We start from the raw sequence: 17,954 nt of genomic DNA on the forward strand, positions 1-17,954 counted from the left end.
AGTTAACTGTAAAATGGTCCCATAGATGTTTAGTGAACTTTTGTTTGATGACATAAGGTGGTAAAGATAAGTTTATAACGGGTAGATGATTCCATAGCCTTACAATTCAATTGAAATAGAAATGATGATGAGTGGTGGATACTGTCCTTGGATGGCATAGTTTTAAGTGATTTCCAGATCTAGTGCTGTTGGTGTTAAAAGAGATAAAATTTCTGATGTCAAAGTTGTCTGTTGGTGTGTTCAAGGATTTGATCAGAAACATTAAATCATTCAGTTCATAGGTGTACATTAACGGTAATAAATTTAGTTGTTGTAGCCTTGATTTATAAGATGAGATGTAGTCATTCAGTATGAATTTAGTAGCTCTACGCTGCACACGTTCCAGGGTAGTTATATCTCTTATTAGTTGAGGTCTCCATATTTGTGAGCAGTACATTATTTGTGATCTAACCAAGGAAATGTAGAGTTGCTTTTTAGCTTCTATACAATTGACCCTAAATGTACGTCTGATCAAGCCTAGAATCTGATATGCTTTAGTAGTGATAGTTTTATAGTGGTCTGTCCAATTGAGATTGTAGGAGAAAATGACACCAAGATCCTTGTGTTGTAAGAGTCACTTTATAGGGTTTCCATTAACTGTGTAAGTTGTGGTGTCCAGATAAAAGGGTGGTTTAGCCCAGAAACGAACATGTACAAATTTGGCTTCATTAAATAATAAATCTGTAGAGTGGCTCCACATAGCTGTATTGTTGACATCGCTTTGTAATTTACCAATATCCTCTGTGCATTTGATTACCAGTAGACATTTGGTGTCGTCAGCAAATACAAAGGGTAATGCAGATTGGATGTGTTGAGGAAGGTCGTTAATGAATATGACAAACAAAAGGAGTCCTAATACACTCCCTTGGGGAACTCCGGAGAGGACATTACAGAAGGTTGATAATGAGTCACCAATTCTAACACACTGAAATCTTTGTAGCAGGTATTCTTGAAACCACTTCCATAGTTTGCCTGTTATTCCAATAGAGTAGAACTTATGGAGAAGGCCATTGTGGGATACTGAGTCAAATGCCTTTCTGAAATCCATGTATACTACATCCACTTCTGACTTGGCTTCAAGAAGTTTTTCAGTAAATAGTAGCAGTTGTTGCAATGTTGATCTATTTGGGAGAAATCCAAATTGATGTTCTGTAAGTTTACCTTGTACGTGTCTAATGATGTTGTTATAAACAATTCTTTCTAGAACTTTGGAGAGTATACACAGTAAGGAAATGGGTCGATAGTTGGATACAGAGGACTTGTCCCCAGCTTTATAAATAAGGATCACGCAATGAGTACGCCATTGTTGTGGAATGGAGCTATTCTGCAAACTTGTGGAGAACAAGTGGCAGATAACTTGGAGCAGTGGTGCAGCACAGTATTTGAATATTTTGGGACTAATGTTATCAATTCCACTTGCTTTGTTTGCATCAAGGGATGTAAGGATATCAAAAACATCAGATTGAGACATTACAATGTCATGTAGTGAATCATCAGAGCTGGGTGTTGTGTCGAAGTCGTTTATTGGCTGGTCACTAGATGAGAATACAGAGTAGAAGTAGTCGTTGAATAGCTGGGCTTTTTCAGAATCAGTTGATGCTTTCTTGTTGTTGTAGAACATCTGATTGGGATGACGGTCATGACCTTTGATACTAGAGATGTACTGAAATATTTTGTTGTTGTTGGTGCAAGATTGGATTCAAATTCTGATTTAGCTTCAGCAATCATTGATTGCAGTTCTTCTTGTAGGTTAGTTACTTTGAGCATTGTGTTGTTAGTAGGGTGCCTGTTGTGTTTCCTTTTCAGTGTATGTAAACATTTTATCTTGTGGCGAATAGTGGAATTAAACCACTTAGGTTGATTTGTGTCTTTAATGGGGACCATTGTTTTATTGTATAGAGCATATATTTAATACATAATATTATTAGATGAGGGAATATTAAAGCTTCAGTGTTTAATTTAAAGTATGATTTCAGAGAGCTGGTAATTATAGTATTCTATATACTATGGCATTCTAAAAGTCTTTTGTACCACAGTGACTGTTTTAAACCCACTGTTATTTGAAATTAATAAACGATGATGTATACATTATCATAGCCAGGGGCGTCAGAGTAAAAGTGAAAGTGGTAAGGCTCAGTCAGGGGTCATGCCCCCCAGGAAATTTTTAAAATTGTACATTATTAGAGATGCCATTTGGAGGCACTCTTTGGGTTGTAGTACAGTGAACAAGGTACTAGTTAGCTGCACTGTAGCTAGCTACCTGACAGGTGTTCGGTGAGACTGACCAAAAAGTACCTCCATAATACTATTTAACTCCTAACCTTATCATTTGAGTCTATTAATATACTGTAAAAAATGTTTCCAAAGCAGCTACAAAGAGAAAAGAGAAACAAGGCCACAGCTAGTATAATGGTAATTATTTTAGAGGCGCTTAACATGGACAAAGTCGACACGAAGATGTTCTGAATGAAAGACAGGTTAGATAAGTATTGTTTCTGTCTATTGTTGCCATTAAATTAATGCCAAGTATTGCATGTTAACTACTACTACTATTATTATTATTGGTAATACTGGGCAGACCTCTAATAGAGTATAGTGCACAGGTCACAACATACATACAAGTATACAAATTAAATAATTGCTAGTTTTTGTTTGAACTGATCAATATCATTAGAGTCAATCACATTTTGGGGTAGATCATTCCAGATTTTGATTGCCGAAGGGAAAAATGAGTACATATAAGAATCAATCCATGTCATTGATTGCATAAATCTCATATTATGACCTCTGGTACTATGTACAGTGGATATGGGTGTCAGAAACGGATTTGTTGGGATATCAACAAGGTGGTTAATTATTTTAAACAACATTGTGGCTTTCAGTTCATCTCTGCATCGTGCAAGTGTAGGCCAATTAAGGCCTGTAAGCATTTGTGTGACACTAGCGTAATGGGAGTAGTTGCTGGTCACAAATCTAGCTGCTTGTCGTTGTGTTCTCTCAATCATATCAATATCCTTCTTAGTATGAGGTGCCCAGACAACAGCTGCATACTCTATAATTAGCTTCACCATTGCTTTGTACAACCTATCTTTAATTGTTGGTGTACAATTGTGGAGGTTACGCTGAAGAAAAACTGCTTATTGCATGTTAACTACTTTTAGTTTTGGCTTCATCAAGTTTAACTTTTTTCAGTGAGCCAAAGAGTGGTGAGGCTCTGGCCTCACTGGTTGTACCTACTCTGACGCCCTTGGAATCATAGCTAGGTTTGCGCCAATTATGCCGGCATAATTTCGAGCATAATAGGCTGGCAAAAGCATCAAGCATTATGCCAGCATAATAGGACGATTTTCAAGAATTTCAATTAAAATGAGCAATGCGCGCGCCAAAAATACTGTACAACATGAACACCCTACACATTATTGCTGCGTTCATATGCAGTGTTGTTAGTTTTACTATTTCTTGACTGATTATTCACGAGATACTCTAACCACTTACTCTAATACAGCAGTCAGGGAATGCAGATATACTCTAATAAAACAGTCAGCTCTCGAGCATAATCTTGATTTTGAGAGCATAATTTTGAGCATAATAGGCTGGATTTGTTGCTACCGTTGTGCAAAGCTGGGTGTACAGGCTTCTAAACCTCAACCCAAATCACATCATAATCATAATCATAATCAAAGCTTATAAGCTTGCTGCTGCTTTAGCTGCTTTATATATTACTGCTGCTCCTCCCTGCAACCAGGGCCGCCGAGAGATCTTAGGGAGCCCGGGGCAATTTAAGAATATGGGGCCCTATAACTGATATAGATTGCATGCGAAACATGCTAAACTAGGGGAGTCTGGGGGCACGCCCCCCCAGGAAATTTTTGAAAATTAGACCCTCTGAGAATGAATATGAGAGTGATTTGAGTAGTTTATCACAGTACAATATGACTGTTTGTATTACTCTATCAGCAGGGTATCTGAAGCTTAAATTACAGCAATTTTCTAGCTATCATGCAATGCCACTTAGGAATTTTCTAAATACTGCACCCTTTGCATTTGAATGTGAGATTGATTTTTAATGTATTATTGTTTAGGGCAGGATTTTCAAAGGAAGTTTCCAACAGAACACAAATTTATAATACTAGTGGCAGGGGTCTGGGGGCACAGCCCCAGCCACTGAAAGATATTGAATATTTTAATGGTCCAAAACTCAACAGATTGCTATAAGATAACTTATGGATGAATTATTGTGATACTTTGTATAACTCACAGCTGGGACACAGTTATCTACTGGCAGATGGTCTACACATGTACAGAAGAATTTTGCAGTGAAATATTAGAGTTTAGCTATACAATTTAATAAGTATATTGAGGATATTTGTACACCCAGCTGCATAATATAAAATTATGTACCCATACACGACTAAAAGTACAACTGCAAACCATATAGTGATTAGGTCATACTCAGTCTTGCATCACTCACAGTATTTGTAATGCTACAATGTCTGCTTTAGAAATTCAATGCTCTTTCCAAAAATAAAGTTTCTTGTCCATTAGTACTTGTACTTGGACATTTAGAGTGTACTTGATTGCTCTATTAGAGTATAATTATAGGTGACTGTTCTATTAGAATATATTGATCTTGATCTAAGTCACAGTGCTCTTTAAGCGCCTATATTATTATGAGCAGTGGCATGTAATGATTTGCTGACCCTGGAACTATGCTGGATATTGAATTTGCTATCTAATTTATACTATCTGTTAGTACTGTTACACGAGACCTGAGACTTTCTGTGTCTTCGAGTCTACAGTGAAGATTTACACTGTTGTATGTTCTTTTATTGTATGTATGAACAATGTATAGCTATGGGGCCCACCTTTGGGGGCCCTTGGGGCCCCAAGCAAAGTGGGGCCCAGGAAAATTTGCCCCAGTCCCCCCCCCCCCCCCCTGTCGGCGGCCCTGCCTGCAGCTTCCCACTGCTGTATCTTGCAGTTTGCTCTTGCAGTAACTTGCACTACAGCTTGCAGCTAGCTGCTGCTGGTTTTAGCTAGACGTTACCTGTTGTCTGTACCTTATTGCTGATTGTAGCTTGCTTCTGCAGTTCAAAATTTTCCTTATTAAACATTAGTGTCATACAGTGTATACATAATGTGTTCTCAGTCAGTAACAAAGTTGCTGTGATATGGTTTACTACTTAGAAATCTAGATCTGCATTTATAAACAGGAAGAAAACAAATAATATGCATCCAGACTTTGCAAACTGATAATTCTTGGTACAGCAAAAAAATTTTTCAGGGATCACATATATGTTTGAGGATACAATTTTGCTCACAGTTAATAGTGAAGTAATATTAGTAGTACGGGAGGCATGTCATATAATTTATTTATTTATTAAGGCTTTACAGCACAAGTGCTGAAGGTCTGTAGGACACCTGGTCCTACAGCCTGTTTAAAGTTGTTACAGAAAGTATGTTTGAAAAGGTGAAGAAAGGAGAAAAATCCATGACTGGACCTAGGCAGCCTCGAACCTGCAGCCATCCAATTAACGCTCAAAAATGAGGCACAGTATCATCACAAATGTATGACTAATTGTATTTTCAAATACTGTGACTTGTTTTACACTAAAGAGATTCTGTTTACCATAGAAACTCTCAGTGATTAGCTGTAGTTATATATATATATATATATATATACAAAACCTTGACTCGTAACTGTAATGATCCTTGCATGCATGTTTTGACAGATTCTTTTGACTTACTACTGTACATGTATATTATACATATAGTTGCATGATATTATGATTATAGGGAAGTGCATTTGCGAATTGTTTTACACATATTTCTACAAGCAATTATAGCTAATTTCAGATATCAGTGAGTTTGATGGTCTCCACAAATGCACTTTACATATTTAAGTTTCCTAAAACAGTAGCTATAGGCAAGTTAAAGACTTTGGCTACATACTTCGAAGATCAGTAATACCAGGTCTATTATATACAGTGGCGGATCTAGAAATTTTCAAAGGGGGTTTCAGATTCCACTCAACTTCAAGCTAGCTGTAAGTTGAAGACCAAAAGAAAAACAATGTCACAACTTGCTCTTGAACACTGTAATTGTGATTTCAAAGACAAAAAGGTTGAAGTTTCACCAGTAGAAAGTCCTACTATAACACACTACGTATAACTCGTGGTGCGGGGGCTAGAAAAAGGGGATAGTTGTTGCTAAAAAGCTAGTTGTAACTGACTTTTGGCTAGCTGTAAATGGTGATTTGGCTAGTTGTAAAAGTCAGACTACTTTATTCTTTTCTGAAGTCAGACTGCACCACAGAAAAGAATAAAGTCAAAAATGCATACATATGCTGTGCATGTTTACAGGGATTTGACTAAAAGTACCTCAAGATCCAGTCTTGAGATTACCATTTTCAAAACTTTTCCACTTGTGGTCCACTAAAATTGCAGCTTATAATAGTTATGGTCATTTCACAGTCCACTATTGATATAAAATAATTGCCTTAAAATCTTATACAACAATACACAGGTGATGTGTGGTCATGGCTACAGTCCTATTTGTCTGACCGTAGTCAACGTGTTTTGGTCAATAATAGTTTATCTTGCTCTCTACCTGTTAAGTCTGGTGTACCTCAGGGTAGCATCTTGGCACCATTGCTGTTCATAATCTATGTTAATGATCTGTGTGATAAAGTTGAGAATTCCACAATCTTTAAGTTTGCTGACGACCTCAAATGCTTTAAGGCAATCCATTGTATCACTGACTCCAACCAACTTCAGAATGATTTAAACTCCCTATATGGATGGAGTCTTGATAATGACCTCTCTTTCAGTATTAAGAAGTGTGTCATTTTACATTTCAAGGTCACATTACACGACACAAACTATTTCATTAATGGTGTTCAACTATCTAATGTCACAGAACATCGTGACCTTGGAATAGTTTTCTCCAAAAATTTGTCTTGGGCCAGTCATATTGATCCTACAGTGGCTAAGGCTTATAAGTCCTTTGGCCTACTCCGCCGAACTTTTAAGAACACCTTCTCTATTCAAGCTAGAAAAACACTATATCTGACTCTAGTGAGATCCAAGCTTTTATATTGTTCTGCCTTATGGCAACCCCATCTTATGAAGGACATTTTGTTGTTAGAGCAAGTCCAGCGCCGTGCAACTAAATTTATATTGAATAACTATACTATGGATTACAAAACAAGATTGTCTCATCTGAAGCTTTTACCTTTGATGTATGTGTTAGAATTACATGATGTTCTTTTCCTAATAAAATCTTTGAACTCCCCTACTAGTAGCTTCAACATATCCGACCATGTTTGCTTCAACAACAGTCGTACCAGATCATCCAGCAGCAAGTTATGCCACAGAAATTCTGACAATGTCATTACAGCAAATTCATATTTTACAGAATCCCTAGATTGTGGAATGCATTACCTATCATTGACTTATCCCTTTCCCTCCCTACTATCAAACATAAACTTATTATTTTTTATGGAATCATTTTACAAATACTTTTGACACTAACAGTAATTGTACTTTGCATTTTTTATGTCCTTGTAGGAACTGTAGTAAGCTTCCCCACTCATGTAACTTTAATATTTTGTAGTTGTACTGTACGTAAGTAAAGTTTAGTTGTAAATAAGTAGCTAAGTAGTTAATTAATTTAAGGCAGCTGGCACTGGTGGCTAGCTGACCCTCAGATCATGTAATTTCCCTTTTTGATTTGTCTAATGTTCTGTACTTGTGTTATTTGATCTGTAAAGCATTAATAAAAATAAATAAATAAATAAAAAATAAAATAAAAAAATAAATAAAAAATAGTTTGATCTAAACAATTGGCTTGTACATCACTGTAAGTTTGTTTGCTATTTCCTAGTTCCAGGTCTCAGTCAGTTATTTCAAATTGCTTCCAGATTCAATTTTGCCACAATTATGTTTAAATATGCTCCCACACTCCCCTGAAATCCCTTCAATCATTCCCTTCACTGACATTTTGCTACACAACAATTGCGACAATATAGAACACAAAATACAAGATATTTAATTCAAACACAAAGAAAATTTTGTTTATATGTACTCCCCCCGGTCTCAGGTTTAGGCTAGTTGTAAAAAAATAGGTCACACGACGAGTCTTCAATAAATTTGGGGCACACGCTATTCTCAGAGGGGGTTTCAGCTGAAACCATTGCAACCCCCCTGTATCCATCACTGATATACAGTACAGAAGCTGATATATTAAAGCACAACAACAAAATGATTTCCTTCTTTGGTTTCACTAAAATGGCATCCCTGAACTCCATGGTAATAGTGTATGAATGCTAATCGTTCCACTACATATTTTGCATCATTATTAAAAACTGCATAATACAGGTTTCAGTGGCTTACTTCAGAAAGGTTTTCTTATGGTACATCATCCAGTAACTGTATGTCATTCAATCACATTCGCGGCAACAGATCAGAACAATCCACATTGACATTGTGTCACACATATTTGAAACTAGAACTACTGTTTATAGCCCACTTTACCTTTCAACCTATCTGTTGTGCATATATACACACAGAGTTAATGTCATAACTTTTATGGAGTGCTAACTAAATAGCACGCTGTATTATTAGAGTACAGGAAATTCTTTCATGAACATAATATAAAATATTTAATCTCACTATAGTAATCAATGAGTTGTGCATCAGTTTCACAATTTACTTCTAACAACAAGAAGAATAATCTCCCTACCTCTTAGCTAACTATCCAGCCTAGCTACATCATACAGTACTGTATACTAGGGATCATGAAGATTTGGGTTTTCCTAGCAAAAAATTCACCCAAAAACCAGCTTCACAACTCCATCCTGGCACCTTGGCAGTATTGGTTAGGTATAACCAAGTCCAAAAGCGCTTTCAGTACGATCCTAAAGGCTTCCAATAAATTGTTACGAAATTTAAAAAAAATGTATTCAATGGAGTTTTCTACTGCCTGCCTTGAGGCAAGCGTATCTCGATAACGGCTAAGGCTAAGGGCTTGATTTCTTTACTGTTCGACGTCGCTTTTTTGTAATTGTAATTGTAATTTTTAAGCAGGGAGTCCACTCAGTAAAACTGATTTTCAGTGGAGCCCTGAACAAACATACAATAGACACATACAATAACTAATAGTATACAAAAAACAAACAAACATACATACACAACTAAGGATACATAGACAAAATTACACAGGAATTAAGAATTAAGATAATAATTACGAAATGACAACAAAGTAGCAGCCCCAGTAACAGTGGACTTAAGGTTGTTCCATAAAACAGTTCCTCGGTAGAAAAAAGTTCGCTTGCCATAGTTGATAAACACTCTAGGAACAAATAAACGATTAACATTACGACTAAGATGACCAGTAACATCCTTCGAAAACTGAATTATGTCATGTAAATAAGGAGAAATTCGATGTAAAGATTTAAAAATCTGAATAGCTGTATGAAAACGGCGACGTTCAGTCAATGTAAATTGAAACTTGGAACTGAAAGATGACGGCAGCTTATGCATAAATTTGGAATGAATCCTTTCAAGCATACAAGTCTGTTTTGCCGTAGATGGAGTCCAAATAACATCACAGTAATCAAAAAGTGGCATCACAAATGCTGAATATAATACATACAACACTGCAGGTGGCAGAGACCCAAACCGAATAATTGAAGCAAGCCTTGATCTAACTCTAGACAACATATTACAAATATGCAAGTTCCAAGACAACGCAGAGTCAATTAATACTCCAAGATACCGAACAGAATGCACCTGAGACAACACACTACCACCAATTGAGACAGAAAGGGTCTGACCTGCCACCCTCTGACGGCTACCAATGAGCATACAACTAGACTTATCAACATTTAAACACAAGCGTGAGCTCCCCAACCATGTAGCCACAGAATTCAGATCTGATTGTAAACCATTTTCCACTACCCTTAAATCCGAGCCACAGAAATGTAATTCAGCATCATCAGCATAGAGATCCAGTAAGCAGTGACTTACAACCGAGGGCAAATCATTTATGTATAAAGCAAAAAGCAAGGGACCCAAGATGGATCCTTGAGGGACACCAATAGAAACAGCAGCCCATTTAGACATCTTAGATTGAAATAAAGTTCTTTGCTGCCGTTGAGCTAAGTAATTAATTAAAAAAAGTCATATGATGACCCTCGAAAGCCATAGTACATTAACTTAGTACACAAAATCGAGTGATCCACAGTGTCAAAGGCTTTGGCCAAATCTAAGAATACCGCACCAGTATATTTACCTTCGTCAATAGCTCTCAGCCATTTATCTGTGACATGCAGTAGCAAATCCTGAGTCGAATAACCAGTACGAAAACCAGATTGATGGGAAGAAAGTAAATGATATTTCATAAGGTGTGATTGAATCTGATTGTGCAACACACGCTCCAAAACCTTAGACAAAACAGGCAGTACAGAAATTGGACGAAAATGAGTTAGACTTGTGCATTGCTTTCGTTTGGGAACCGGTGTGACAATAGCCTGCTTCCATTGAAAAGGAACTGAGGATGACTCAATACTCCTGTTAATCAAAACGGTGATAAGTCTTAACATAAAAGGAGATGCCTTAATAAACTTAGTTGAAAGACCATCAGCTCCAGTAGCTTTCCGAACATGTAAAGAAGATACAATCAATGACACTGATTGAACATCAACAGGTACAAACTCCAGAGAGGGTATATCCATATCAAAGAGCTTATCCATATACTCAGTAGGTGGTACTGTACTGACAACATTGGCAACAGTCTTATAGGGTATTAGTAAGAAATAATCATTAAAATCATCAGCTGTAGCCACAACTTGACTTCCACACACAGATCTAGACCGTCTGGACAAAGATTGAAAATGCTTCCAAAACCAAGCTGGCTTACTCTTAGATGAGGAAGCAAGGTTAGTAAAATAGTCTGCTTTAGCTGATCGCAGCATTGCATTCACTTTATTTCGCTTCGTCCCTAGATGTGCCTTTTGGCATACCGCAGTACGTATGGTTTCCCTACTACCGGGGATTTCAGTTCCGTTTAAAAACAGGCGTTTTGCGTGGTGATGTAATCACGTTTGAACCGGTTGACGTCATCACGAAAACAGTATAATTTTCAAACGGAACTGAAATTCCCGGTATACGTTTGTAAAAGAGAATCGTCCGTATTTTCCGTGGTGACTGGATTGATTGCAGAGACGATTCTAGCGCTTTGTAACGGGGTGAACATAGCTGAAAGCGAAACATAATGGCCGCTGCACTTTCAAGGCAGTAATTGATAGTTGGAGGCGCGAATCGGTGACTGCAGAGGCACTTCTTGAAGTCTTTTTTTACTGTTTTTCGTCTGTAGCGATGTGTAACGGGATGAACGTAGCTGAAAGCGAAGCGTAGTGACCACCGTACTTTCCAAGCAGTATTTGATAGCTGGGGCGCGCGTTCAGACGAAAACATTTATTCTGGCGCCATCCTTTCTTTTGATGCGGTAGATGGATGGGTTCACCAGTCATAATACTGTTTGCAAAAAGTAAACAAACAAGTTTAAGGAAAAAATTGGAATTTTAAGTTCGATTAGGGATTAGCTACAGAAAATAAAGTAGGGAAACAAGGGAGGTAGCCTACACCTGCAGATATACTAGTGAACATTTAATCCCTAATTTAGCCTTGGTCTTGGGGTATAGACTGAATAAGAGATTAAATGTTCACTAATATATCTGCAGGTGTAGGTGACCTCCCTTATTTCCCTACTTTTTTTCTGTGACCCCTAATCGAACTTAAAATTCCTAATTTTTCCTTAAACATGTTATAATTAATCACACAGTACCAGTGCTGTATTTACACTTCAAGCATACACACACAACACTAATCAACAAACTGTATGTCATACACACCTATACGTGCGTACACAGTACACAACTACATAATTATGTTAGTAACTGTATTTGACAAAAATCCACTCTCTATGTGCAAACACATCATTAGAACTACATGTATATAATTATGTGACCGGATTTGCAAAAAGTTACCTTTTCACACAACATTTGACCCATTTTTTGAACTTTGAAGTTTCATAACTTTATCATCATTGCATATAAATTCCATGAGTGTAGCTACAACATTTGGTTGCATGCATGAAAATGAAATAAGCTAGCTATGTACCAGATTATTCAATATCACCATATTGTTAAATTCAGGTCACACCATTGCTTAACATTTGTCAATTCCCAAATAATGGAAAATGAAAGTGTTAAAATTCATGAAGTGTGTATAGCTGCATAAGAACATATTAATACTTGTATAAAGGTTACAACTGAACTGAACGTTGCTGAAACAGCCTGTATATAACACAATGATATCATATCAGTGAAATACGATCACTGGTGATTGCATGGTTTACGTAGCTTGCTTCAGAATCCGCTTCAGCTGGGGCAAATTGATAATTCTTCACATAGCTATAAATGGGAGCATAGTGTAAATCTCCATAATTTTCATCGTCATTGTAAACTGGAGAAGTATCGGAGGTATAGCCAAGATCAACTGCATTTGCTACAGAATTATAATTAACATGATCCCAAAGACTGAAGAATACTTGCTATCTGTATGTATGCATACCTGCTGTTGGTCCTTTGTATGGGATGGTCCCAATCACAATTGGAATTTCTGTATGAAGGTTGCTGGCATTGTGTATTTCAAGGAATACATCTAAAGTATAAGCAACTTGAACAATCTGACTGTTTGATATAGTGGGAACAATAACCGGTATGCACATTAACTTGTTGCTCCAGTCTGGAGCACCTTTTATTGATTGTATCACAGTACTTACCGAGGTAATTACGTCTTTGCTTCTGGTATATGCATTGCGTACATATCGCCCATGAAGTGTAGTAGGTTCACCATGATACCTTACAATTTGTTTTAGGTCAGCTTGCAGGGACCCAAGTTGTCGATTACTAAAATTTTCTGTTATCACAGTGATGGCAATGGATTCACCGGAACAATACCCACTCCTGTCGGTTGTGACAGTCATTGTAATTGGTCCAGAAGCACAACAAAGGCAGCGCATAGCTGTTTCCTCTTTTGATTTTGTTATTGGCAGCGTGTAGGTAGGTAGATTGACATCAATATTACTGCAGATAGGTACTGGCTTTACCGCTGATGTGTAGTAAAATTGACGTAATTCAGGTGTGCATATTCCAGCAGTCAGTGTATACCTAATGTAACCAAAAGGGCTCTCGAAAGACGATGGCAAAGTCAAGTCTGGTGAAAGTTGTATCGTAAAGGGGAATGTGTGTTTTCCAGTTGGTAGGCCAACTAGTTGTTGAGGTGCCGCATCAACTGCAGTGTGATCTCTCCTGATTGAAACTTCTACAGTTATGTCATCGAGTGCTGTCTCCTCCTCACTGAAGGTTATCTTGTAGACCGTACCATGAGTCTCTTTTCGCTGCTCCCAGTTAGTAAAGACGATTCCACCCAGTACAACTTTTATCCCTTGGATAGGCCTCAGTGGTGTTGTTAGTTCAATCACAACGTTTCCTTCGATTGTTGACCCCGGATAATACACAAGCTCGTGGCTGTCACCGAGTAGCTCAATATCAAAAACCTTAGGTCTTGCGCTTTGTTCCATTCTAACCCCTGATTCTAACAAGGCCGGACACTAACACTGTTACTGCTAGCTACTGCTGACGGTCTAGTGCGTGGAATGAGCTTGAATAGCTGCAGCTGCATTATAAATAATCTGGCGCACAGTTTCAACGTGGGCGGTAATTGATGGCGTCACATAATTAACCGGCGTGTCACTTAATTACGTCATTAAAATACCACGTGAAAAGCGAATCCACCATTTCAGTTTTAAACGCTAATACAAAGGAATCATGCTGAAAAATAGACAGCTGTATTCATAATATACAATGATAGCTAACAGCGTTTCAACAAATCAATAAAAGAAAAAGAAAGTCTTAGTATTAATGCTCAAACTGTGGGCAGAGAAGTGAACTCTGCCCATTTCAAATCCAGGGGCGGATCCAGGACCTGGCAAGGGGAGGGGCACAAACAGGCCAAGTTGTAGGTGGTTAGGGAGAGTCAGATTCTGTTGTTAGTTGCTGCATTTTTGTGCAGCAAACAATACACCTCTTAGTAGTATCTCACTGTTGATTTTTACCATTTTGGCCTTTGTGAAGTCTTAAAAACTGTTTAAATAGCTCTGAATGTCTTAAACAACAGCAACACAATAATTATTTTTATAGGCGCTTAGTACGCACGAAGGTGCAGGGTGACAATTTCATAGCTAGTTTGAGTTTGGTTCGCTTTGGTTTCTGGTGAATTTGTAATAAATGCTAATAAATGTGCATATTTTCATGAGTTATATAAGCTGATCTTGGCCTGACATAAAGTTGTAATAGTATGAGAAGTAGCTATGGCTCCTCCACAAGGTCACTGTGGGGGGGGGGGCATTTGCCCCAAATGCCCCATCCTGGATCCGCCATTGAAATCATACGTATTAGTGGAGCGGCATAGCACAAAAAAGGGAATTTCGTGCACTTTGTGATACAATTATGAATCTTTCCTAGTACTCCTTGTGATAACTAGCTTTGGTATAGAGCCATCAAAGATTTGAACCCTGGTGACCTTTACAGCCATTTTTTCATTGACAATTCATCATTTTTGTCTTTATCTCCCTGAGGCATTATTTTACACTGTTTAAACATGGTAAAGGTCTTGCTGACAGAAACTACTTGATTTTTATTTAAAGTCAATAGGTGGTTTTATCCCAAAGTTATGATAATTTATATTAGCCATGGAATTCTATGAAGTTTACTGCCCATTGGTAATTTATACCCAAAGGGCAACAAATTTTACAACTACTTAAAGTAATCATAACTCTTTGTGGTGGAATGAGCTATTCACTTCAAGCAAAAGTCATATTGTTTCTTAGATCAACACCTTTAATTTGAAACCATGTAAAATAATGCTTCAGGAAGATAAAGACATAAATGATAAAATTTCAGTGCAAAAATGGCTATAAAGGATACAATACCAGCAAAGTAACTTATTCATGAATGTTCTATTAGAAAGTTTGATCATGGATTTCTTGTTAAAAATACACCATATGTGCTAATGAATTCATTGATCCTATGAATGCTATTAAGGGAATTTTTGATGAATGGTATTTACCACCTGTTCACCACCTGTTCGTTGAAAGCCATATAAATACGTTTAGCATTTGTAAGGATTTCATTATCCAGATAAGCCACTAATGACCACTGCTTAACGACAATGTATAAACCTAAGGTTTCTCTCCAGCTGTATATTCAAACAAGTACACAGAAAAATTTGGAATTTTCATCTAGAGTAGGGACCATAGCACATCGATAAAAAGTAATGAAACAAGCTGGAGTAGTGCACGATATTAAATCACAGTAAAACAATAAGAAGTGTTATATCCCTACTGCACAGTTAAAAAGGGGGAGTTCAATAAACACCCTGTATCATTGCTTTCAGTTACTCCCCAGTGTTATAGTTACTCCCTAGGAGTTCAAGTAACACCCCATGGGGTGTTTAATAAACTTAACAAATATTAATGCTTGCTTTTACTCCCTCGATGGTGTCTTGTTAATCCTTAAAGAGGTGTTTGGTAAACTTCTACAAGCATGTGGCTTACTTACACTTTATATGGGGTGTTTCACTAAGCTTTCAAAGGGTGTATTTTAAGTTACTGTATCATAAATTTGCCTGGCATTAAATTAACATGTTCATTGCACACTATTAATGCAAAGCTGAGTTTGTTAATATGGTCAATAGTTCAGATAGTCAGTTGGAAGGTGAAATAGGTGCTTTCTTGTGAGTAGTTAAAATTTTATGATTCCAAGACGCTTTTCTACCTATATAGCTTTCACCTCTACCACCACTATGCATTATAATATTCTATTAATATATAGCCCAAGTAAGCAATACCAATCAGGCAGCTAAGTATCAAACACAGGTTCACCAACTACATAAGAATGTAATGAATTGTAACTGTTTACTCTGCATATGTGTGACATTATAATTGTGTTTACTTTGTTCACTCTGTATTATCATTAGTTCAATTATACTTTGCACCTACAGACTGTTTTGTATCACACCCGCATGGTTGTGTACCATATGTTGTTTTGGTATTTTTGTAGGGTTTGTTATGTCTGCATGTACTTAGGTCACTGATCATGCTCTCTTTATTTTTGTATTAAGTGTAACTCTTACACATACATGAGTGACTCACTATAGCCTTGTAACTTTTCATAATTCAGTGCAGTATCCATATATACAGTTGTGTTGGGTTAATTCAGTTGAAGTGCACAAGTGGCCTCTGCTAAATATACTGATACAATATATGATATGAAGTTAAATAGCCACTGGACTCAAGCAGTGGAGATGTACAGAAATGTACTGTATTATGATGTAAACATCTAGACTAAGTTGTATAGATCTGTCCCCGCAACACCATTACCATAACACCCACATATACAGGCAATTTTCCTAAAGTCAACCTACATAAATTTATGGTTGATACATATAGTTTTTGTACACCTGAAGACCAAATTCTACACAATGTGCAAGCACAGGTCCACATTTTAACTGCAGTAATTCTACATGGGTACTCTCAACAGGATAAACTTGTACCTTAGCCAAACTCTCTACAGGATGACTTCAGGATGACTTTTGTTGCTATCATAAAGAGACTTTAATCTGCCACTCAGAAGAGTAATGGTTAATTGTGTCAATAATGTAATGTAATTATCTATCCTGACCTCATCAGAAGTGAAGTCTTTTACACAAATTAGATACAGATAGTCAATTTTACTGTATATGTGTGAAAATAACTTGACAATTATTAGGCATTACTCTACATTTGCAGATGTAGCAAAGCTGGCTTTGTTTACTATGTCATTATAGAGTACAAAAGTATTGGTGCAGGCACCTAGGTTAATGTAATTAGTTGCATTACCTACCCACAACCACTATTCCTTGGAATGTAATTCTGATTACAGTCAATTTTTGTGGTACAATAGGTAGCCTTGTCACAACACCTCAATTTCTCAGCTTCTGTGACACAAATCATCAATGAATTTGGCACTGAGCAACTGAAGATAAAATGCTGTAGTTATACTCAGTGGCTGGCACATAATTAACATTGTAAGTATAAAACTTTAAAATTTAATGCCATCATAATTATGTAGTTGCACCTTTAGCTGCCATAAAGCTTTATCTGTAATATTTAAACTATGCAGAGCCACTCAGACTGGTAATGATTAATTGTGTCAATAGTGTAGTGAGATAATCCACGAACAAACCACCCTGACCACAACAGAATGAAAGATTCTCAAATGTCAGTTTACTATTATGTACAGTATCTATAAACAATCAGCTAGTATTGTACATTTGCTAGATGTCACATAGAGCTACTTATAGCTAGAAATGTGATAGCTATACAACTATGTCATAGAGTAGGACAGTGTACAGAAATGATTCAGGCACCTAGACTATGTTAATGTAATTATATTACCTACAACTGTCCCCCACATGCACCACTACCTTAACCATAATCCATTATTGTCCCTTTCCTCTAAATGTAATGATTGCTTGAATTGTAATTGGTTTACACAGCTAGTGAGTTTTTGTAGCTTTACCAAAATTCTCTGCTTCTTCAGAACAGAGTATTACTTCTCATCTGGTGCACAGTAACAATACAAATCATTCCACATTTGTATTAAGATTCTTTACAGACTTTATCTGCAATAGAGTCACTCAGACTGGTATTGACTAATTTTGTCTATAGTGTAATGAGATTATCCACAAATGGACTACTCTGACCTCATCAAGTTTTTAGGATAGATATTGCTAGTTTTCTATGAAGTA

The 17,954-nt window shown here is 37.0% G+C and overlaps 1 protein-coding gene across 2 annotated transcripts; it reads right to left on the reverse strand.

Moving 5' to 3' along the window:
• Positions 1-12,205: 12,205 nt before the first annotated feature.
• On the reverse strand, positions 12,206-13,791 carry LOC136253271 (arrestin domain-containing protein 3-like). Of its 2 annotated transcripts, XM_066045909.1 has the most exons (3): positions 12,886-13,791; positions 12,675-12,764; positions 12,470-12,608 (listed from the first exon to the last, which is right to left on the reverse strand). In XM_066045909.1, the coding sequence occupies exons 1-2, from the start codon at positions 13,684-13,686 to the stop codon at positions 12,708-12,710; spliced, it is 858 nt and encodes a 285-aa protein (XP_065901981.1). In that variant the 5' UTR covers positions 13,687-13,791; the 3' UTR covers positions 12,470-12,608; positions 12,675-12,707. The 2 variants fall into 2 exon arrangements, with proteins under 2 accessions (XP_065901980.1, XP_065901981.1); XM_066045908.1 differs by having other exon boundaries at positions 12,206-12,608; positions 12,675-13,781.
• Between the last annotated feature and the right edge of the window lie 4,163 nt (positions 13,792-17,954).

This window comes from Dysidea avara, chromosome 4 (assembly GCF_963678975.1).
Source record: "Dysidea avara chromosome 4, odDysAvar1.4, whole genome shotgun sequence".
In the NCBI taxonomy this organism is placed as follows: domain Eukaryota; kingdom Metazoa; phylum Porifera; class Demospongiae; order Dictyoceratida; family Dysideidae; genus Dysidea; species Dysidea avara.

Bases quoted from the DNA above. Each gene is read 5' to 3' on its own strand.
- LOC136253271 (XM_066045908.1), bottom strand. From the start codon at position 13,686: ATGGAACAAAGCGCAAGACCTAAGGTTTTTGATATTGAGCTACTCGGT. The intron at 12,609-12,674 runs GTATGCATACAT...ATAATTCTGTAG, and splicing joins ATACAAAGGACCAACAGCAG to CAAATGCAGTTGATCTTGGC.